The 22,907-nt window shown below is 40.2% G+C and overlaps 2 protein-coding genes across 3 annotated transcripts in view; one reads left to right on the top strand and one right to left on the bottom strand.

Moving 5' to 3' along the window:
* Positions 1 to 9,808, bottom strand: part of AGT (angiotensinogen) — a 341,767-nt gene extending 331,959 nt beyond the window's left edge. For both annotated transcript variants that reach the window (XR_014174779.1, XM_081945772.1), the window contains exons 1-3: positions 9,673 to 9,808; positions 3,414 to 4,224; positions 952 to 1,210 (exon numbers count right to left, since the gene is read on the bottom strand). Coding sequence is in view for 1 of the 2 variants with exons in the window: in XM_081945772.1 (XP_081801898.1) it covers positions 952 to 1,210; positions 3,414 to 4,200 (1,046 nt within the window). In the remaining variant the exon portion in view is untranslated. The remainder of the gene's footprint in view (positions 1 to 951; positions 1,211 to 3,413; positions 4,225 to 9,672) is intronic.
* An 11,570-nt stretch (positions 9,809 to 21,378) lies between these two features.
* CAPN9 (calpain 9) overlaps positions 21,379 to 22,907 on the top strand; it is a 41,881-nt gene continuing 40,352 nt past the window's right edge. Inside the window, exons 1-2 of the mRNA XM_081944818.1 lie at positions 21,379 to 21,438; positions 21,559 to 21,785. Of these exons, the coding sequence (XP_081800944.1) occupies positions 21,573 to 21,785 (213 nt within the window). The 5' untranslated portion in view covers positions 21,379 to 21,438; positions 21,559 to 21,572. The remainder of the gene's footprint in view (positions 21,439 to 21,558; positions 21,786 to 22,907) is intronic.

Here is a 22,907-nt window from a genome sequence, read left to right as displayed (position 1 = left end):
CCTATGGCCATGTGGTCAAAATTCACATGCTTGGCAACTGATTCATATTTATGATGGTTGCAGTATCTCAGGGTCATATGATCACCTTTTGTGACCTTCTGACAAGCAAAATCAATTGGGAAGCCAGATTCACTTATCAACTGTGTTACTAACTGAACTGCAGCGATTAACAGCTGAGACCAGAAAGGTCATAAAATGAGGCAAGACCAACTTAACAACTGTCTCACTTAGCAATAGAAATTTTGGGCTCAACTGTGGTTGTGAGTCTATATTTGGAGGATATTTAAATACTGAGATAAATTCCAAATTCTGTGATGCCAGAGATGGGCCAGGTCCCCATTTAGTCCAGTCAATGATATTTGAGTGTCACAAATTACATATCCATGGTACATAGTAACAGAATAAGAAAGTTGGAAGGGACCTTAGAGGTTGTCTAGTCAACCTCCTGCTCAGGCAAGAAACCCTATACCATTTTAGACAAATGGTTATCCAATCTCTTGTTAAAAACCTCCAGTGTTGGAGCACCCATAACTTCTGGAGACAAGTTGTTCCACTGGTTAATTGTTCTATCTGCCAGCAAATTTCTCTTTAATTCCAGGTTGTTTCTCTCTTTGATTAGTTTCCAATCCGTTGTTCTTGTATGAATGGTAAGATGAAAACTAAAGTTTAACTTCTCCATCAATTGGAGAATCTCATACCTAGCACATCTGGACTCTCCTTGATTCTACAAAGATCTTCTTAGAATAATAGAATTGCAAGTGACCATTTCGGCCATCATCTCCCACTTTCCACACTGTGGAAGAATATAAATTAAAGCGTTCCAGACTGTCTAGCCTGAAGAGGAACCAATTATCCACCACCTCCTTGGGTAATTGGTTCTACTATCAAACTGTTCATATTGTTATGAAGTTTTTATGAGTGCCTAGTGTTATGATGAATGTGTGAACGTACTTCGATTGCAAGCCTTGAAGCCATTCCAAAGAAGGTGTCAAAGAATATTGATCATCGCTATGTAGCTGATTGCTGTTGCTAGGCTGTAAGAGCAGCAAAAATATACTCTTGCTGAGAGGAATTTTGACAATGGAAAGTCCTGCACGATATTTATGCTTGAAGGTTCCAGTTACTGTCATCATAGGAACAAAGATCTTAGTTTGGGAATCAAGCCAGAATTCTTGGGTTTCTTTGAGTAGGGACGCTCCGTTTATTACAGCTGAAAAACAAATGAGAAACAAATGAAAATATGGTTAGAGGAAACTAATTGTTTCCCCCTCTTTGGCATAAAAAGGATCCAACTGAATATTACATGCAATGTATATTTATCCTTTTATCCGCTACACTTCTTGCAGAATTCAAGTTTCCTATTGCATACATCCAACCAAAGGAACTTATAACACAAAACCATAAAACAATAAATCAAAAACTGGCAGAATATAAGAGTAGGGAAACTAAATTCAAAGTGTTAAGTGAAGTATTACTTTAATTAATTGCGTGTATTGTTTTTGATTATGAGCTGAGAAACCTTAAGAGGCTCAAAAACATGCCCTATCTTTCCCAGCAATTAAAAATCTGCTTGGGAAACTGATCTTCAACAAGTATCCTTTGAAACCACAATAGATTTATTTATTTTATTTATTTATTAATTTGACTTCTTAGTCGCCCCCTCTCCCCCAAGGGACTCGGGGCGACGTACACTAGCAGCGGTCACAACAATACAATATGGAGGAGGTGGAACAATAAATAAATAAATTACAATAATTTAAAACAATTAAAAACCCCAATGATAGTTAAAGTTTAAAAATTAAAATTAACAATTAAAAATGCCCAAGAGGTGGAGAAGCTCTAAATTAAGCCAGGCCGGCTAGTCGGAACAGGTGGGTCTTAAGTTTCGTGCGGAAAGAGCGGAGGTCAGTTGTTGTCCTAATGTCTGGGGGTAGGTCATTCCAAAGGGTAGGGCCCATCACAGAGAAGGCCCTATTCCTGGGCGCCGCCCTCTGACACTCTCTGGAGGACGGCACCTGGAGAAGTCCCTCTCTGTGCGAGCGAATAGGTCGCAGGGATGTGTGGGACAGAACGCGATCCCGCAGGTAACTAGGCCCTGTGCCATGGAGCGCTTTAAAGATGGTGATTAACACCTTGAAGCGCACCCGGTAGGCCACAGGAAGCCAGTGCAGCTCGCGCAGGAGAGGTGTTACATGGGAGAACCTCGTTCTCCCCATAATTACCCGTGCGGCTGCATTCTGGACCAACTGCAATCTCCGGGCGCACCTCAAGGGGAGCCCCATGTAGAGAGCATTGCAGTAGTCCAGGCGGGACGTCACCAGCGCGTGAGTGACTGTGCGCAGGGCATCCCGGTCCAAAAGGGGTCGCAATTGGCGCACCAGGCGAACCTGGTGGAACGCCCCCCTCGCCACGGCTGCCACATGGTCATCCATAGCCAGCCGGGCATCTAGGAGGACGCCCAAATTGCGCGCCCGTTCCACGGGGGCTAATTGCTCGTCCCCGATGGCCAGAAATGGAATATACTTAGATGCTCTAAGAATCTCCAGAAAGTCTTTATACTACAGGAATAAAGCCACTATATTTTTCTCCTATAAAGGTTTCTCACACACTGCAGTCATAATCTTTTAAAAATAGCATAACTATTTTCTACAATTGTATCCTATGAGCAGTCACACAAAGCCAGTTTGGTGTAGTGGTAAAGGCATCGGACTATAAAACTGGGAGACTGTAAGTTCTAGTCTCACCTTGGGTGCCAAACAGCTAGGTGACTTGGTCACTTTCTCAGTCCTAGGAAGAAGCAAGCAAGGACAAACTACCTCTGAAAAACCTTGCCAAGAAAACTGCAAAACACAAAAACTAATCCAGGAAGTAATCAGGAGTCAACACTGACTCGGAGGCACAAAAACAAATATAGACTTGGCTGACTCTGGTATGAGAGATAACCAGATCATATGATTTCCCTTTTCACAGTTGCAGGTCACAATGATTAATTCCTCATATCCCCTTTTTTCAGAATGATATATATATATATCTTCCAAGCAACTCTCTTCCCCATCCAGAGATTCCTTGGTGAGGAATGGGAATATATTCTAATGGTGAAAAGACAGGCATGTAACACACTGTATCTGAATGCTCATTTAATCTGTCAGAAATTAATTTCGCTAAGAGGAAATTACGGTAATAAAAAAGGGTTATTCAAGTTATATTCTGTGTTACAGACCTGATGAAGGTCTGGAGATTCAACACCACATATTTATTACACAGTCACTACACTCACCTATTTTAACAAATGGACAAAGTAGTTACTGCATTATTTTACAAGTTTCAAATTATTATTATTATTATTTTCCCCTGATCTGCTCCTCTCTAAGATTGTCATCGGTCTTACTCTGTGACAATTCCCTGTCAGGTACCTTTGAAATGAGTGTAAGTTGTCAACAGCAGTGTGGTTTCCTGATCAATGTCAGCTAGAAGACCCTTGGTTCTGTGTGCGCTCTTGCTTTCGACAAATGCATTTATTTGTTTGGCTGCCTCTGTGGGGTTGGTGAAATCCACAGCTCGAACGTAGAAATTAACATCTGGAAAGGCCAATTCATGGTAAAAAGACTCAGATAAATGGGTACCAGGAGCAGAGAAAAGGCACAACAGCTTGGAGAAAATCAGTCCCTCTGTGTCCCTGGAGCGTAAGGGAGCATTCAGGATGATCTTCAAGGCAAAGAGAACTTTATGTCCGTCTATTTTGAAGGTACAACTTGAGTCACTGGATGGCGGGTCAAACCCTAATAAAATCTGCAGATTGGTTGCTGTTTCTCCAGAAGCCCCTAAATAAATGGATAACAGAGTCTCGTATATAAATATAGGAGAGAGAATAATATTGCTGCTTCCATGTATTTTCTTCAGCTCTTTGTAAGAACGGGCACCAAGAATATGAATGGGGTCTTTTAAGAAGTTCACACCCAGGCGTTTCTCTTCTTCATCACTCTTGTTCCTCAGACTCTCTTCATATGTTGAAGTGAAATGGGACTCAATTGAGACGGGAACAAACGTCTTCATCAGCGGTTCTCTTTCTTCCAGCTCCTTGCAGCTGTTGGCATTGATATTGTTAAAGTCAATCAGGTAAAAGGGGTGAACGTATACCCGATCGCAGCCTCCAGTGGTAAGGTACAGAAGAACACATAGCAGAATGACTCCAAGTTTCATCTTGACGTGGACCTTCACCTGTGTCTGTTTCAGAAAGAAATAATTACAACGGTCACCAATGGATGTTTTATGGATTTTTGGCAGGCTTTCATTTTATTAAATAGCATAACTATCCAAGCCATAAAGAAATTAATGTATGTACTTAGGAAGCATCCATTAGCCTACATGGGAAATTTGCCATGATACAGCTGTGTTTCTATAATTCACTGAAACACAAAGTATTTGATTGCATGTTACTATAGTGTGATACACTGTGTTATAAAACTGAGTTTAATTATGTATAAGCATGTTTAGCAAATTTAGACTAGACTAGACTAGACTGGAGTAGAATAGAATAGAATAGAATAGAATAGAATAGAATAGAATAGATTTTTTTATTGCCAAGTGTAATTGGACACACAAGGAATTTATCTTTGGTGCATGTAGTCCCAGTGTACATAAAGAAAAATAAAATAGAATACATTCATCAATAGAATCATATATTCCATGATACAATACTATATTGGTTTTTCTGGAAGACATTTCCAGAGATGGACAATTGCAAGAGCTTATTCCTTTTTCCTTTTGGAATATTATTTCATTTCACATCAGCCTTGCATAATTTTAAAAATATATTCTGTTTAATAGGGACACCTTTTTAAAAAAAACACTTTTTCTCACTAACTGCTGTTTGAAAAGATGAAGCTGCCATATACAGTCCTTAAGTCCAAAAGCAACTATGCGGATCTTACTAAACAACAATAGGCTGCATTTAGGTTTTGCTTAGCATACTGTATAAACCCCGCCAGTAATGGCTTTTACTTATTTATTTTTACTTGAATGAACATCCTTCTTTTGATTTATATAAATGCTCACCTAAGGGGACTTACAGATCATGGCTTGTGAGTTAGTATTAAACATGCCTCAAACAATATGTAAAACAATCCTTCCTAAAATATCCCTTCTAATGTTGTACTCTTGCATCAATGAGAGATTTAAAAAATGAAGATAAGGGATTGGTGATGATCAGCTAGAACTAAAGTCTGGCTTACTCAAGCTCTTCCTGCACATCACCTTTAGCCAAGTGCATTCAATTAGCATGAGATTGAGTTATACATTAGCCTCTTTCTCGCTGAATGGCATAGAGGAGTGTTAAACATGGAACTCAACATTTGCCTATCCTCTCAACAGATCTTCATGTGGACGTCTTTCAAGGCAGTCCTAATATAGACCAATCTAATTAAGATTACAATTATTATCTGGAATTAAAAATAAAGGTAAAGGTTCCCCTTGCACATATGTGCTAGTCATTCCCGACTCTAGGGGGCGGTGATCATCTCCATTTCAAAGCTGAAGAGCCAGCTTTGGCCATCTCTGTGGCCATGTGGCCATCATGACTAAATGCTGAAGGCGCACGAAACACTGTTACCTTCCCACCAAAGGTTTTTCCTATTTTTTCTACTTGCATTTTTACATGCTTTCAAACTGCTAGGTTGGCAGAAGCTGGGCAAGTAATGGGACCTCACTCCATTACGCGGCGCTAGGGATTCGAACTGCCGACCTTTCAATTGACAAGCTCAGCATCTTAGCCATTGAGCCACTGCGTCCCATCTGGAATTAGGTGCCACCAAACTTCATCTTTGTAGAGCAGTGGTTTAGAAATAATGGGAAGAAATGATTTAGACTTTGCGCTCCCTGGTGACTCTTTAAAGTAGCGGATCTCAACCTTCCTAATGCCGCGGCCCTTCAATACAGTTCCTCATGTTGTGGTGACCCCCAACCATAAAATTATTTTATGTTTTCCATATTTTTTTGAAAATATGTGTTTTCCGATGGCCGTAGGCGACCCCTGTGAAAGGGTCGTTTGACCCCCAAAGGTGTCGTGACCCACAGGTTGAGAACCGCTGCTTTAAAGCAACTTCCTTTTTTCCCACACTAGCCTCAGAAAATATATAGCTGCTTTAAGAAGCCAGTTCATAAAAGTGAGACTGTAATAGGTGGGCTGCAAAATAATCTGGATGACACTAAATAGCAGCAAAGAGTCGTCCACCCAGAGATTTGCAGCCTGGATATGGTATATCCGGTGAAGAACTTCACTACCAAAAGAACAATGTCTAAAATCTTATTTCATATAAAATCTATTGGCTTAATCATTGAAGCATCTAACCCTGAGGTGAAGCTAAAATTAATAAAAAATAAAGCTCTAAAACAGATTGACCATATATCATTCTTTGTGTAGGATAATCCTCTCTTTGTAGAGCTAGTATGATGCTGGTAAAAATAGTGTCCATCCACTGTCCAACATTTGGACAATGGTCTGAAGGAGTACATGGTACCCATTCTATTTACAAGCAAGATGTTATAGTGACGTTTCTCAATCTGCACATCTACAAAAATATGAATATTGATACATAAATTACATTCTTCAAACATATTTTTGTGCCTAATATTCATATTGCTATTGATGATCCAGCATGGTATATTGCTTCCAGTACGGGAAAAGCTGCTTCTACTTCTTAAAGCAGTTTTTACTCATTGGGAAAGAAAACAACAGCCCAGTGCTAATTGAAATAAATGTGCTTTTTTTTTAAAGCAACTGCATCTTTTTTCCAGGCTCATATAAAGAGGTCATGAAAATTTGTTTGTAAAAATGTTAAGAAGTACTCGACCCAATTTCCTTGTGCTCGCTGGGAGGTTCTGGGAATTGAAGTCCACGCATATTAAAGCTTCCAAGATTGAGAAACATTGGTCTATATCAGGGGTCAACAACCTTTGGGACCTCAGAGACCACCAAATTCATAATTTTAAATCCCGCAGACCACTAATATGATTTTTAAAAAAAGATAAATAGTATTTAGTGCAATATAAAAAATGCAAATAATTTTTCAGCGGACCGCCAAAATTTTGTCACGAACCAGCAGTGATCCACAGACCACCAGCTGATGATCGCTGGTCTATATCACCTTCTCCATATTTTTTAAAATCAATTCGGCTACAGGTGAAGCATACCAACATCAACACAGGAGGAAAAGGGACACAAGAAGGGGAAGTGATACATGTCATGATGTCATAGAACAGATGGTATCAATAATATAATGGCACACAAACACAATTTTTTTTAATATGCTCATAAGACTCATCAATTAATAAATCACTACTACTACTACTACTACTACTACTACTACTACTACTACTACTGCTGCTACTATGCAATGACATTGTGGCTTGTAATCAATTACCGGTACTTATGACTGGGAATTTTCATCTTGCCCACAAATATCCTTTTCTTTCTTCCTACGCCATTTCTTGACTATTCCATATGAGCTGCTTCTCTGTAGATTTTATTCTTAAATCACACTTCCTTGTTCACAGAATTTCCAAAAGAGAATGGGCTTTCATCCATATTCATATGTTTTCTCCACTAATTGTCTTACTCTTTCTATTTACGTATAGATAAAAAGCAAGAGGGAGGGGAAGATGACTGCCTGTATTATTGCCTATTATTCTAGTAAGAGGACTGAGTATCTCAATTATCATAATTTATTCATAGAAGACTCAGGCCTCCTTTTTTCATTTAGTAGCTGTAGGAATTATCTCCCCAGAAACCACTTCGACTGCAAATATTTAAAGAACAGCATTTGCTCTCTGTTGACATTTTATCTGGTTCTCATAAAGTTGTATCATTACACGAAACCTTCAGTTTTATGGGCTTCCGTTTAGTGGACTTTGAACACAATAAGCCAAATCTGCTTTTTGTTGTTTGCTTTGGCACACCCCATGGGCCAGTTTGTGTGTGCATTAAATCCTGTTCGGATTTAATGGATATTCTGCTTTAACATATATTCTTTCTCCCATTCATCCATTAAATTTTAGGGCTATCAGATTATCTAGATTTCTACAGCCCAGATCTGCTAATCATTATTTATTTTTCTCCTTTTGCATCTTTACTTACTCACCCTTTACATGTATTTGCAATCTGGGCAATTTGAAATTATTCCAGGGGTTAATGTACTCTGTACGATCTGTAAAATGAGGGATTGCGGTATTGTTCCACCAGCGCTGTGGTGGTCCAGCTAATGCCAACAGGTTTTATACTGCCATCTGATGGTTAGTGACCCTATAAATTGTTTGTATGAAACCTCACTGTTTACTTGTGTGCATATAGTTAATTAGTTTCTTATCAAACCTTACGTTTAGGTGATAAAAGTTGCATATGAAGTGAGATTTACATATCACACTAAACTATAGTTAATTTAAACAGGTTTTTGAATATGCTGCAGTAGCCAAGGTTATATTTAATATTTTATTTTATTTATTTGTTTGTTTTTAAATATTTTTATTCAACCTTTTAAAACTTTAAAACAGCATTTCCAATCCTTACAGCGTTCTGATACCGATATTCATTTTATTTATGAATTTTTAAGTTTTATAGTCTTTTATACATTATATATTATACATATGTGTGTGTGTATGAACACACACATACGTACACAATACCTTTAACTTTTAGCATTATTTGCTATATTTATGGGTATATACCGTTTTTCATTTTACTATTGTTCCTAGGTACTCTTTATGTATTAATTTTGTGTCTAATTTCTAGCCAATTGTACCACCTATTCCAGATCTTATAGTATTCTGTTTCCTCTCTATCTTTTAATTCCATGGTTAATTTATCCTTTTCTGCACAGCCGAGCATCTTTTTTATTATCATTGCATTTGAAGGAATGTTGGCTGTGGTAATTCTGGCTGCAGTTATTATATGGAATATGATTTATTTATTTTTCTTGCTTAGGTTTGCTTTTATAATTCCCAATAGAAACATGGGGATTATTTTTAAAAAAATATTTTTATTTTTATTTATTTATTTGTATCCCACCTTTATTGTTTTTTAAAAAAATAATAATTGAAGGCAATGAACATATTCAACACACTTTCCTCCTATTTTCTCCACAACAGCAACAGTGTCAGGTGAGTTGCGCAGAGAAAGAATGACTGTCCTAAACTGGATTTCAGAAGGGACTTGAACTCATGGTCTCTCACTTTCTAGTCTGGTGCCTTAGCTACTAGGCCAAACTGGCTTGTTATACCATGATTTATTAGAGCTGCTTCAACTGTGTTTGCCAAAAATTGGGCCACCAATGGAAGACAGCCAGGTTGTAGGGTTTTCGGTATCTCTTTGTTGCCCTATTGCAGTCCTCTGGATTTTGGCAGCCTAGATCAGGTGGCTTTATTATTTACAAACCAGAGTACCTATAACTATAATATACCATGTCAAAAAAAAAAAAAAATAGGCACGCTGTTTCATGCAACATGGGAATCCAACCGCTGTTGCATTTTACCTTATGGGGGAAATAAGGAAAAGCAAGCAAACAGTTACCACAACAACATCAATGATTTTGAGAAAAAGAGAATAAACTGCTATTTTTCAACAGAATTTTTAAAAATATTATTTTCCGTCACCATCAGTAACAACAGAAAAGCCTTACTCACATCTCCGTCCCTTGGCAAGAATCTCGGGCTGTTGTCCGTGCTCAGGATCTAATCCTGAGGGAGCACTTGGTCTCATATTTTATCATCCTGATTGCCTAACCTCAGTTACACATTAGCTGCCCCTCTGTTCTCTGACTGTGATGGACAATGTTCTGGGAAACGTGTTTTTCCATGTATTGGCAATTACAGGGTTTTTTTTTTCCCTTTCTTTCCCAAGGAGGAGAGCAAACATTGACCTAGGCGGTCATTTCATCAGATTTCTGTCTGCTCTCCAGTCCTAGTCGTTTCACTATTCTACCTCCACTGTAGTAAAGGTGGCCTGAGAGCTCATTCTCCAACACAAACAGCTATATTGGGGATCATAGGTAGTTCCATAAACAGTAGTTCCTATAGGACAATTTTTGTACATTATAAACAGGGAAAGAAACAGAAAAAGACATAAATATGAATGATAGGTTTAGATATTGACAGTAACATATTTATCTTAAATGAAATTGAGAAAACAGTACTACATCCTTTGAGGAATTACCTGTATAGTGGAGAAACCTGAGAACAAACATGGACTTCTTGGTTCTTTTGACCATGTGCTAAATTTGGATAGAAAACATCTATGTCCAGTTAGTTAGTCCTTATTTATTTATTTATTTATTTTACCGTGCTTCTAGACCGCCCCCTCTCCCAAAAGGGACCCGGGGCGCTGTACAGTCCATGCAAAATACATCAAAATACAATAAAAAGTTGAATATGTACAGTTGGAATGGAGGAGGTTAAAATGGAATTAAAAGAACTGTACAAAGCCAGTATATATAAATATAAGTTTTTAAACCCCTTGACTTACAATTGGTCGTTTAGCCATTTATAGCCATTTGCACTGTCCCCCAATCACATGACCATAATAGCATTGTTTTGGCTGAAAATCAGTGTTTACTTCTGTTTTGGGGCAAAAATGCCCATAGTGAACAGTGGATTTGCTTAACAATTGCAGCATTTGTTTAATAACCACTCCAAAAAAAGTTTGTAAAATTGGGTCCAGTCACACGATTACCGGCACAACCTATGACCATAATGGGCAGGCTACCCATTTTACATTACTTGCACACACTTTTCCTCAGCAATTGTTTCCAAGAACAAATTGTTCTCTGAGATGTCTTCAAAGTAGTTTTGGGTGAAATCGTTTTCTTCCTTTCTCCTCTTTTTATAATGTAGTTCCACCCCGTTCCTCCTGGTGCCTCTAATTATAGCAAGATTTGGGTCAAGGGAAAGGGAATTCCACGGTCATCAAACAATGTGAACACTTCACAGACATAGCTGTTGTTGGAAGAAATGTCCATCTGGATTCAGTTCCAAGTGGGGAAAAAGACACTGGAAACATGGAGGCTGTTTGGAAGGATGGTTTAATGACGGACAGGATCACATGCCTTGGAGCTCCTGGGAGAAAAGGGAGGAGATGCTGAGAGTCCCTGGGTTTTATGCCCTCTCCGAGCTTTGAACTTCCTAGAGCACAGGAAGAGTATCCTGATTGGTTGCTGTCAGAGGTCATAGCTAGCTTTGTAGGTTGTCTATGTGCTAAGTTTGGTTGAAACTTGGCGGGTGGTGCAATGAAGGGCAATGAAATGGCTCTGCTTTAAGGAGGTAGATCTTTGTTATGTAGAATAGACTGGTTCAGGCCTTAATGGCCCATTGACAAAGCGGGGGGAGGCTATTAAGTCTGTTTTTGGGATATAAATAGTAAAGGACTTTTAGCTAATTATAATAACAAGGAAATGTTAATGGATATTGTTTAATAATATATACATGCTCTGCTATTGGTAAAAGCAACTTGGATATAATATTCTAAACAGCGGGGGGGGGGGAGCTTAGAAACTTTATTAATTGATTTTTACTCAGAATATGTCATAAAAGTGTAATGTTATTGGAGGATTTTTGAAATAGCTAACAAGTGCCATTATGTGGTTGTGTTTTTAAGTATAAATAAGTTCAGGCAGAAGCACGTTCAAATAATTCTAGTCAAATGAGAATTGTGATATATTGATGGTAAGATATATAAAGATCTTTGATTTAAAGTGTATAATCTATGATGAACTACAAGTAATGACTATGGAAGAAATGCACTAAAGTTATTTTTAACCAATTGACACGCTTTCTACAAGATGTATTGAAGGATTATTCTTTTTGTGTGTTTTTGTTCAATTAAAATAAAATAAAAATCTTTTTTTTTTAAAGAGTAAGTCTGTTTCCTGCCTAGAAACATATTTCTCTATTTCTCAACCAGGGAAATATAATATTCTACCTTTTAAATATTTCCTAGGATATTTCATTTTTCTAGTAGAGGGGGTGGGTGCTAAATTCCTATACTGTATTATCCCATTGCAGAAGGAGCTACACTCAGGTAAAATTTTGAAGGCTGGTTAACTTATGCTCACTCAGAATAACCCATCAGGAATGGTGAAATAAATGAATTTTTTGGATCCATTCATCAAAGCTTTCATGTAATCAAATAAGCACGACGTGGCGTGGAAAAAGCAGATAAAGGAATATTCGACTGAGGAAAATTTGCACCTATTAAAATGTTGTGTGCAGAGTTCTTATATTTCATTATTTTACCATCAAATGGATGATACTCGATCACTCGGTTCTACCACAGGATTGCATTACTGTATAAGTAAGCCAATTGTGACAGGACCTTTCAGTTCTTTGAATCACACATCCAACCTTGTTTGCCAATTTGGTTTATTTAGCCACTAACAAAGAGAAAAAAGAGGTTTGGTTAGAAAAATAAATTACTTTGCAAATCATTTTTATTTCTCTATTTAAATAAATCCCGAAATATGGCACAATGTCACAAAATATGGTACTTTACTGAATAAAATTTAAGCCCAGCATATGAATTTACAAAGAATTAATTTGCACGTAGGTTCGTTTATCCATCACCACTTCCCACTTGTACAAATTCAAAGTGAACTCATAGATGAAAAGTATTTATTTCTTTTGTTCCATTGGGAGTGGGAGAGTTTTAATCCTTCTTCTTAGTTGTTACTGCCCCCTTGTGATCATGAATGGTAAATATAGATGTACGTATATATTGTACCAGTCTTCCAAAATTGGCACCGCACTGATGATGTTACCTAATTTGGGTAATGAAATATCTGCAAGAAAACAAGCAAAGTTAGAGAGCACCAAAAACCCCTCATTTCTACCCTGAGGTACAAATATTCTCCTTTATTGATACTATTTCCTTAAGCAGTGTTTCTAAGTATTGTATGGCTTCCAGTATTTTACAAATCTGATTGTCTTACTTTACCATGTTAAGTATTACAAAGAAACCAAATTCCTACTAATTTTATGGGTGGGAAAACTACTTACTATACTCTTCACAATTCACAGCATACTGTAGTACTGCTATTTCTTCTGCCCTAATATATGTTAATCCCGTATCCCACAAAAACTAATTTGCTATCTTTCTAAATACCCAAAGCTCAAATACTCAAAATGAGACATTTCCCAAACCATAATTCTATTAGAAATCATTTCATTTCTGGTGTAGTAATAATTTGCATCTATTAGCAATTTAAATAAGTTTATTAGGCCCATAGATTCATTCGGTCATATAAAGTTCTAAAGTTCTATATATAAAAATGCTTAAGTCATATCCACCATTACCTTCAGTAATTAATACATACAGCAGAATTAACCATACTGGAACATCAACATATAAATTGCCATTATTCTTTTATTTATTCTTGTATTGATTTTAATATAATAACAAAACATGAAATGGGGAAAAAAATGGAAAAATAAAGATACATATACTGACAAAGAAAAAAAGCACAAAGGAAGTGAAAAAATACAGAAAAAGAAGAAAAATCATTTTAGTAATAAATAATTAGAATTCGATAGGAATTCTAATGCAATTATTATTCAAGGACACATATATTTCTAATATATTTATATAATAATCATATTTTAATTTCTGTATAAATGAATCCCGTATTTTATTATATTTGTCCATGCAAAGTTTACATCTATAGGCACTTCACTCATAGGTGGCAGATACAATCAGGTCTTCAATCCATTGAGTGAATGAGGCCATCTTTCTAATGCTGCAATATCAGTACTTTCACCATAGTAGGACATGGAGAATCCATTTACATTGTCCAGTTCTCAAATTTCAAGTGCTAGGTATGTGGTTCAAAAAATATTAACCTTTGAATTTAAAACCGAGTTCCCCATAAAATCATAAAAAGATATGCATCAGGCATGATACATTCCCCTTTCGCCTCGGAATGAAGATATACAGGACTGGTTAGTCAATGTATGAGTAACATTTTGTAGGATACAGTGACATGACTGCAGCTTAGCCTTGCCCTTTGCATATTTTTCTTGGATTACTCTCAAATAGTATCTATTATGCTGTTACGAAAATTTATATTGTTATATGTTGATTTTTGTTCATTTTATTTATTTATCAAATTTCTCTGCTGTTGCTCCTGCCCTCTGAAACATCTTTCCCCCAGATGTGAGGTTGACCCCCCCCCACCTCCTATCCTTTCGTAAGGCCTAAAGACCTGGCTCTGCCTGGGACCCCAGTGGGAAAACAACACAGTGGAGGTGGTTATCGAGTAGCAACATATCCCCCCCTGCCCCCATTCTGCCCCTTGATTTTAATCTTTGGTTTTAATTTATTCAGGTTTTAATATAGATGTATTTTTATATCTGTAAGCTGCTCAGAGTTACTTAATGGTAACATGGACAATTAATAAATTAAATGGATGGATGGATGGATGGATGGATGGATGGATGGATGGATGGATGGATAGAATAGAATAGAATAGAATAGAAGTGAAGTGAAGTGAAGTGAAGTGAAGTGAATTCTTTATTCACCAAGACAAGAATTTGTTTTTGGTGCATATATATAAAAGGAAAAAAGAAAGGAAAAAATACATTCATCAAGAATCATAAGATACAACACTTAGTGATAGTAATAGGTTACTAATAAGCAATCAAATCATACTAGGAAACAACTGAACAATGTAAATGGTAAAAATACAAGCAACACGGTTATAGTCATAAGTGGGAAGAGATAGGTACTAGGGTAAGGATGAGAAGAAGAATAGTAATAGAGTCTTAGTGAATAATTTGAATAAATAAATAAATAAATTTATTTTTATTTATTTTATTTTAATACATTTAAATTTAGACACCTCCCATCTCAGAGTCACCCCGAGCAATCTACAGAAGCCAAGTAAAAACAAAGATAGTATAAATGTAAAAGTGGAGGGAACGCCTTTAAAGTGCTAACCATCCAGGGGTTGCATGCCAAACTGTGTGCCCCACACGAGTTGGCAGAGCCAGGTCTTCATCTCCTTCTGAAAGGCCTGGGGGGGTTGTATTCCAGACAATAGGAGCAATAGCAGAGAAGCCTCTCTTCTTCTTGGACCCCACCAGTCAAATGTTGTTTAACTGATGCGGGCAGTAATATACTTTCCCTGTCTGACCAGATATAGGAAGGTTTCCCCCGTTGATTTGAGATTACCCAAAAAGGGTAATCTTTCTCATTTTGAAGGAGTGATAGTACTAAGCCCTTATTTTCCTAAGAATATTGGCTTTAGGATGTTTGCCTGCTCCTCTCTGTCCACCAGACTATCTAGTTGCAACCTGCATTTGAATTGGAGTTTATGGCGTTTCCAGTTCTGACTATGTCTTGAGGAAACTTTGGAAAGTCAGGAACAGGGCTGCCTGAGGGGAGTGGATGTTCCATTACATGGGCCTCGCAGCTAAGAAGGTTCACCTCCTAGGGCAGGGACGGCTAACCTTTTTCTAAAAGTTTGTGCGTGGGTGCTGTACCGCATGCATGTGTGCCCACCCACCTGCGCATGCCCATGTGACACCCCCCCATGCATGTGCGCACGATCCCCCGTGGGGGGGGGGTTCGCTCTCCCCAGTGTTCTGTAGGGAGAACGAGGCAGGCAGGAACTGAGGCAAGGCAGGTTGAAGCTAACACAACCTTTATTAACAGTATAACACAGCAAAATGTAAGGCAAACCTTGACCCAGCAAACAGCAACATTTGACAGCTGACAGCCCTTTTTATACTAGAGCTGTCCGACGCTGAACCAATAGAATGGCTGCATTCTCCCGCCAGCTGGCTGCTCGCATCTCAACCAATCAGGGGCCGGCAATGAGAGTCAATGGCTCATAGCCTCGAGGACCTAACACCTTCGGGCTTCAGCTGGTCCAGAATGCGGCCGCGCGGGTTGTCATGGGGGTACCTAGGTGCTCCCATGTTACACCCCTTTTAGGCGGCCTGCACTGTTTGCCGGTTGTTTTCCGGGTGCGATTCAAGGTATTAATTATGACCTTTAAAGCGCTCCATGGCTTAGGCCCAGGGTACCTGCGAGACCACCAACTGCCACCAGTAGCCTCCCACCGTCCAGTGCGATCCCACAGAGTTGGCCTCCTCAGGGTGCCTTTGGCCAGACAGTGTCGGCTGGTGACCCCCAGGGGGAGAGCCTTCTCTGTGGGAGCGCCTTCCCTCTGGAATGAGCTGCCCCCGGAGCTTCGCATAATCCCTGACGCACCTTCCGACATGCCCTAAAAAGTTGGGTTTTCCAGCAAGCCGGCCTGGCCTGTTAATTTTAACTTATTTTAAATGTATTGTCTTTTAAACTTGGTTTGTTTTTTGGATATGTATTTAAATTTTTTTTAACTTTTGGGATGTGTGTTTTTTTAATGTTGTACGCCCCCCTGATTCCTTTTGGAGAAGGGCAGCATATAAATCCAAATAAACAAACAAACCCCTCTACTCCCAGTTAGTACATGCATAGTCAGCCAAATACGCCGTCTGTTGTTGGGTCCGCCCAGATCGCCTTAGTTCAGTGGTGGTGGCCAAAGGAGGAGCCTCTGGTGGAGAGTCCTGTGGAACATTAGGAGACTGCGCAGCTGAGTCGGTGGGAAACTTGACTACCGTGGGACTGACCGGATTCTCAGGTAAGCCTGGCGACAAGAACGCATCGGTGGGGGGTGTTGCGTACAGCTCTGTCTGCACTGGACCAGCCTCTGTTGATATTAGTTCCCCAGGGCAGGATTAGGCCTGCACCGGGTGTTGGTCTGCTGCGCTGGTGGCTCGCCATCTGATCTGGTTGATGTGTCGGCGCCACATTCGCCCATCACTGAGCTGGACCTTATAAGAGTAGGGTCCAGTTAGTTGTGTGATTTGTCCGGGAAGCCACCTTGGTTTGGCCCCATAGTTTTGGGCGTAGATTGAGTCTCCCACATTAAAAGCCCATGTGGAGGTACCTGCGAGGAGGCTTTTCTCTGCTGCATAACTGGGGTGTAGCCGGTCCAGGGTTGTCCGGAGCCGACAACCCATAAGCCGTTCTGCGGGACTTTGTTTTGTGATTGGGCACGGGGTTGTATGCTGTGCCAGGAGGTATCGGGACAGTTTGTCATGCCAATTCCCTCGCCCAGGTGGCCCAATGCCTCCTTAGCCGACCAGACGGTTTGTTCTGCCAGGCCATTACTATGGGGGTCTCCCAGGGCGAGTGGTCTACTGCTTTGAGCACTCCTTGTGCTATTAATTTATCTAGCTCTAAATCTACTTTGGGCTGAAGAGCAAAAGGCACTCTCCTGGGTTTTAGACGTATTAGCGCCCCCTGGGGGTCCAAGTTAAAAAAAATGGGGGTCCCATTATATTTACCAAGCTTGTTGTCAAATACATCTGTGAACTCACTGGCCAGTGCAGCGAAGGAATCTGGAACAACGGAGTGGATGCTGGTGACACTGAGCCCCAATATGTAGAACCAGTCAAGCCGCAGGAGGCTGGGCAAATGGCCATCTACAATGATGAGGGGAAGAGGCCCCTGGAAGTTATTGCTGGCTATGGTGAATGTGCCGCAACCCACAATGGGTATTGGCTGTCCTTGATAGTCTCTGAGGCGAAGTGGGCACTTCCTGAGCTGAGCTTTGGTCAGGTTGAGCACTATCCGTTTAATAGTAGCCCAAGAGACCAGGGATTTGGAAGAGCCAGTGTCCACTTCCATGTTGCAGGGCTCTCCGTCTATGCGCACAGTCAGGTATATCTTATGGGTAGGCTTAGTCAGGGACGCATGGCTGATAGTCCAATCAGAGTGCTACTGGTCACCTGTGATGGCAAAGCAGTCTTCACGGTGTTTGGGAAGTCTTTTTATGAATTGTCTAGACAAGGCATGCTCCGGAGGCGGGTCAGCGATTGGCATGGCCACTGCAGACCTTGGCTAAATGTCCTTTCCTGTCACACCGACGGCATATTGTGGCTTTGAACCTGCAGACTGACCTTGCATGGTTCCCGCCAAAACTCAGGCAACCTGTATGAGGTAAAAAATCAGCCTCAATCTGTTTTTTTCCTGGTGGCCAGTTTGAGGCAGCTAATCTCTTCTTCCTCGTCAGAGAAGTCTTCTTCTTCATCTTCTTCATGGTGGACAGCATGGCTCCTGCTGGCATGGGTGGCCAGTGGCAGAAATCTCTGAATTTCTGTGGTGGATTTGTCCAACATTTCATATGCCGTGGCTTCATCCATGGCTGCTTGAAGGATCAGCTCTTTTCATGCCAGCAAGCGTCGTTGAAGTCTGAGGTCTTTGATACCACAGACCAGCTGTTCTAACAGAGCATCGTCCAGCACAGGAAAGTCACAGTGCAGGGCAGTTGTTCTGAGGGAAGCCATGTGATCGCTCACAGATTCCTCTTCTCTCTGGGTCCTCTGCCTAAACGCATAACGTCTGGCTATGCGCGAGGGAGTTGGAGAGTAATGATTTTTAAGTTTCTCCAAAAGAGTCTCCCAAGTCATCGAATGGACGATTGAGGGGCTGCTAAAGCCCTGGCTGTTCCAAACATCTCGTGGCCACATGCACTGAGAAAATATCCTCTTTTACGGTCACTGGGCAAACCAGTGAAGTCTTTTGCCTCCAGGAAGCACTCGAACCACTCGAGGTAGGTGTCCCATGTTTCAGTGGCTGGCTGAATGCCATGAATGCCGGTAGATTAGCCATTCTTAGAAGGATGGAACTTGAGGAATTAGCCTTGGAGCGACTTCTCGTTGCCTGTGACTTGAGGCAGCTCTTATTAGTGACTTCGCTTTTCCTTTACCTCAGTCCTCATCTCACCTTCGTCGCCAGTGTTCTGTAGGGAGAACGAGGCAGACAGGAACTGAGGCAAGACAGGTTGAAGCTAACACAACCTTTATTAACAATATAACACGGTAAAATGTAAGGCAAACCTCGACCCTGCAAACAGCAACATTTGACAGGCTGACAGCCCTTTTTATACTGGAGCTGTTAGACGCTGAACCAATAGAATGGCTGCATTCTCCTGCCAGCTGGCTGCTCATGTCTCAACCAATCAGGGGCCGGCAATGATAGTCAATGGCGCCGTAACATCAAGGACGTAACACCCAGACTCTGGAGGCTTTCCTGAAACCCGGGGAGGGCAAAAAATGGCCCAACGGGCAAACCGGAAGTTCTGTTCCTGAAGTTCCAGTTGGCTCATTGAGCCATTTTTCGCCCTCCCTAGGCTCCAGAGACTTTTCTGAAGCTAGGGAGGGCGAAAACAGCCTCCCCCAACCCTCCAGAAGGCTGAAAATCAGCTGGCCAGTGAACACATGTGTGGTGGAGCTGAGGGCTGCCGTGCCGACAAATATGGCTCCACGTGCCACCTGTAGCACGCGTGCCATAGGTTTGCCATCACAGTCCTAGGGTGTGCCAACTCTAATTCCATAAATAAATAAATAAATAAATAAATAAATAAATAAATAAATAAATAAATATTTATTTCTTAGCCGCACCCTCTCCCGAAGGACTCGGGGCGGCGTACAATGAAACATATGAAATAAATATGTGGACAAAACAAACATATAACAGAGACATATACCGAGACATACACAAGGAGGAGGTCGGCTGATGAATAAAAAACAATTAGAATACAGTGATTAAAAAACCCCTAAATAATTAAATATAATTAAAATACCCAATTAAAAACCCGTCAGGAGCGATATGGTTAGATCAAAGTTGAGCCAGGCCAGCTACTTGGAATAGGTGGGTCTTAAGCTTAATACGAAAGGAGCAGGCCCTGTAGCATGCCCGTTCTACTAAATATGGTGGAATGGAAAGAGATGGTCCCTGAAATAACCCAGTCCCAGGATATGTATGAGCTTAAAAGATCAAAACCATCACCTTGGGCCTGGACACAAACTGGTAACCAATGCAGGTTGCATATTGGAGGTGTAAAATGTGTTCTATGAGGAGCACACATAATGGCCTGTGCCCACTGCATTTTGTATCAGCTGAAGTTTCCAGATACTCTTCAAGTGCAATAGTCTGATTGGGAGGTGACTAGGGCACGAGTGACCATGAGTAGGATCCCTCAATCTGGGACTGGGCACAAATGGTGTGCATTATGAAATTGTGATAATTTACATGGTCCTGTCACAACTGCCACTGTTCCTTGAGTAAAAACCATGAGTGCAGGAGGGCCCCTAGTTGTGCAAGTGGTCTGTTTGGGGCAGGGGTGGGTTGCTCCCGGCATTACTGCGCATGTGTGCGCGCATTTCTGTGTGCATGCACATTTGCACAAAAAACACAAAATGTTTTTAAAAGAGAAAAAAATTACATTTGTGCAATTACAATTGTTCTGCGCATGCGCAGAACCGAAAATCAAGTTGGCGGCCCCCTAGGAGAACCAGTTCCAGTGACCCAGGCCACCAAACCACTACTGGTTCAGCCAAACTGGTCCGAACCGGTAGGAACCCACCTCTGGTTTGAGGCCATGTAACACTATCCAGCATCAAAGATGCATAGTCCAGAGCCCCAAGATCCCAAAACCCAGATTCACTCTGCTAGGGTTCATTGAAACCTATTGTTCCCCATCCAGACCCTCACACTCTTCAGATACCAGGATAAGATGTCCTCCACATTGCTTAATTTACCAGGAACAGAGATCTATCATACTGCATCCATTTTCTTTGGTGCTATTGCCTTTAATTGCAGCTTATAATAATACCGCTTGCTAATTTTGCTATCTGTCAGCTACCGCAGAAAGTTGAAAAATGGGCGGTCGCTATTTTAACTTAATACATAAATTAGGAGAATGTGTGTATATGTGTGTGCCAGTGGCGGGAGTCCAATTTTTTTACTACCGCTTCTGTGGGTGTGGCTTTGTGGGCGTGGCAGGGGAAGGATACTGCAAAATCCCCATTCCCTCCCCACTCTTGAATTTGCTTGCATTGTTTCCTATGGAAGAAAATCTTTTTTCCTTTTGAAGCAACCCACTTGAAATGCGTGTCATACTTAGCCCAGAACCATATTTTCTGATGCAGGTGAGCTGTTTCTTTCTATAGCATAGATTCCTCTAGATGTTGGTGCATCTGATGGAAAGCAAAAAAGCTGCAAGCAGCACATGTATATGTATGCCATAAGGTCTTCCTGCTCCACAACATTTTTCGGATTCAGCCGTGCAGGGCCCTAAGCTTCCTTTTAACATTTAGCCAGTCCCTTCCTGGCGGCCTCAGATTTCTTACTACCTGCTCAGTCCCCAACTACTTTCTCAATCAACCTCTATATGACATACCAGAGGGCAGGTAATCAGTAGCTGGAGAAGGACATGAAGAAGCCAAACAAGTTTTTTTTTTTACTGTTTATTCTCTGGGTGTTGCTTTTTAAATATTGGTGTGCGTGATTATCAAGCTGCCATTTAGGCAAGAAGAAAGCTAATTTTCTCCCTTCGAAACTCTTTCCTGCAGGTAAAGATATTCTTGTAAGGGCAAGGTGATTCCCTCTCCTTTTTGCTATCATTTTCAGGGTAGCCATTTGTAGAATTTGTAGGATTTCCCCTTTGGCTATTCACTTCCTCCTCTTCTTAGACAGAAGCAGAGCCATGCCTTATACCTACCGGGACCCCACCGCACAGGCTCCTCCTGTGCCCCAAAATGCTTCTGCCACTCACTCCAGTGGCCAAACATACCAGGAGCTGAAGCTTGAATGCCAGCAAAAGGGAATCCTCTTTGAGGATTGTGACTTCCTAGCCAACGACTCTTCCCTGTTCTACAATGAGAAACCATCAATACCCTTCGTGTGGAAAAGACCAGGGGTAAGTTTAAATCAAGAATGCATTTTCTATTAGCCGAAATTTGTACAAAAATCAGATGAATGTCTCTCCCTCAAGATGGTTGCTAAACATGTAATGTATCATGAGTTTCACAAGAAGTGGCTTATGTTTCTTTTTTTTAAATGTAATTTTATTAAAATGTTTAAAGGAAAAATAAAAAACAACAATCTAACTTAATCATAAGCTTAATCATCAGGAGAGAGAAGATGGAATAAAGTGCAATAAAATAAAAAAATATAGGAGGAAACAAAGATATGCAAAAAAAAAGAATGACTTTCAACTTCTTGAACAGCAGATATTGATAAAACCTGAGTTCAACTCTTGCTTTAGAATTACAATGTAACATCCATTTTTAAAAAATCTATAAATATTACTAGTTATTGAATTCATGTCGTGATTTAATTTTTTTTCCAATTTCCTGTGAAAAAAAGGACTTCAAATTGGTATTACATTTGGTCAATACCTTTTCTCCAATCAGAGATATCAGTTTCACCAGCTAAATCAAGAGGATTATGTTTCTTGAACATTAGCCTTGAACTTTGCTTTTCCCTTGCCCTCTCTTCCTCTAACCCTCTATTCTGGCTAAATGTATGGTCTGTGTCTTATTGAAGATGCCCTACTATTTTGCCTTAGGATCAGATTGACCCACATATGATAAAGTGCAGAATTTGAGCTTTCCTGGTAGTGGTTATGAATTTTGGATGAAAATGGCATTGACTATTTGCAAATGCTTAAGAAAGTATCAAGAGGTAGAAAAAAAAATAGGATGCATGAATAAAAGCCAGCCTAATGCATTTGTCACATTTCATTTATTTCTGCTCCATAATTCATTGTCTCTCATTATCTTCTTTGGCTATTGACTGATTTTCACTTAGCTGAGGTGCAAACACGCCCAAAAAGAAAGAATGGAATGGAGTGGAATGGAGTGAAGTGGAGTGGAATGGAATGGAATAGAATAGAATAGAATAGAATAGAATAGAATAGAATAGAATAGAATAGAATAGAATAGAATAGAATAGAATAGAATAGGTTTATTTGACCAATTTGTCTCTGGTGTAAAAGCTCTCAGTGTACATGCAAAGCAACAGGGTTAATCATAATAAT

This window comes from Natrix helvetica (genome assembly GCF_964273705.1).
Source record: "Natrix helvetica genome assembly, chromosome: 2".
Lineage (NCBI taxonomy): Eukaryota > Metazoa > Chordata > Lepidosauria > Squamata > Natricidae > Natrix > Natrix helvetica.
Note: the sequence above shows the minus strand (reverse complement) of the source record. Positions and strands in the feature narration are given on the sequence as shown.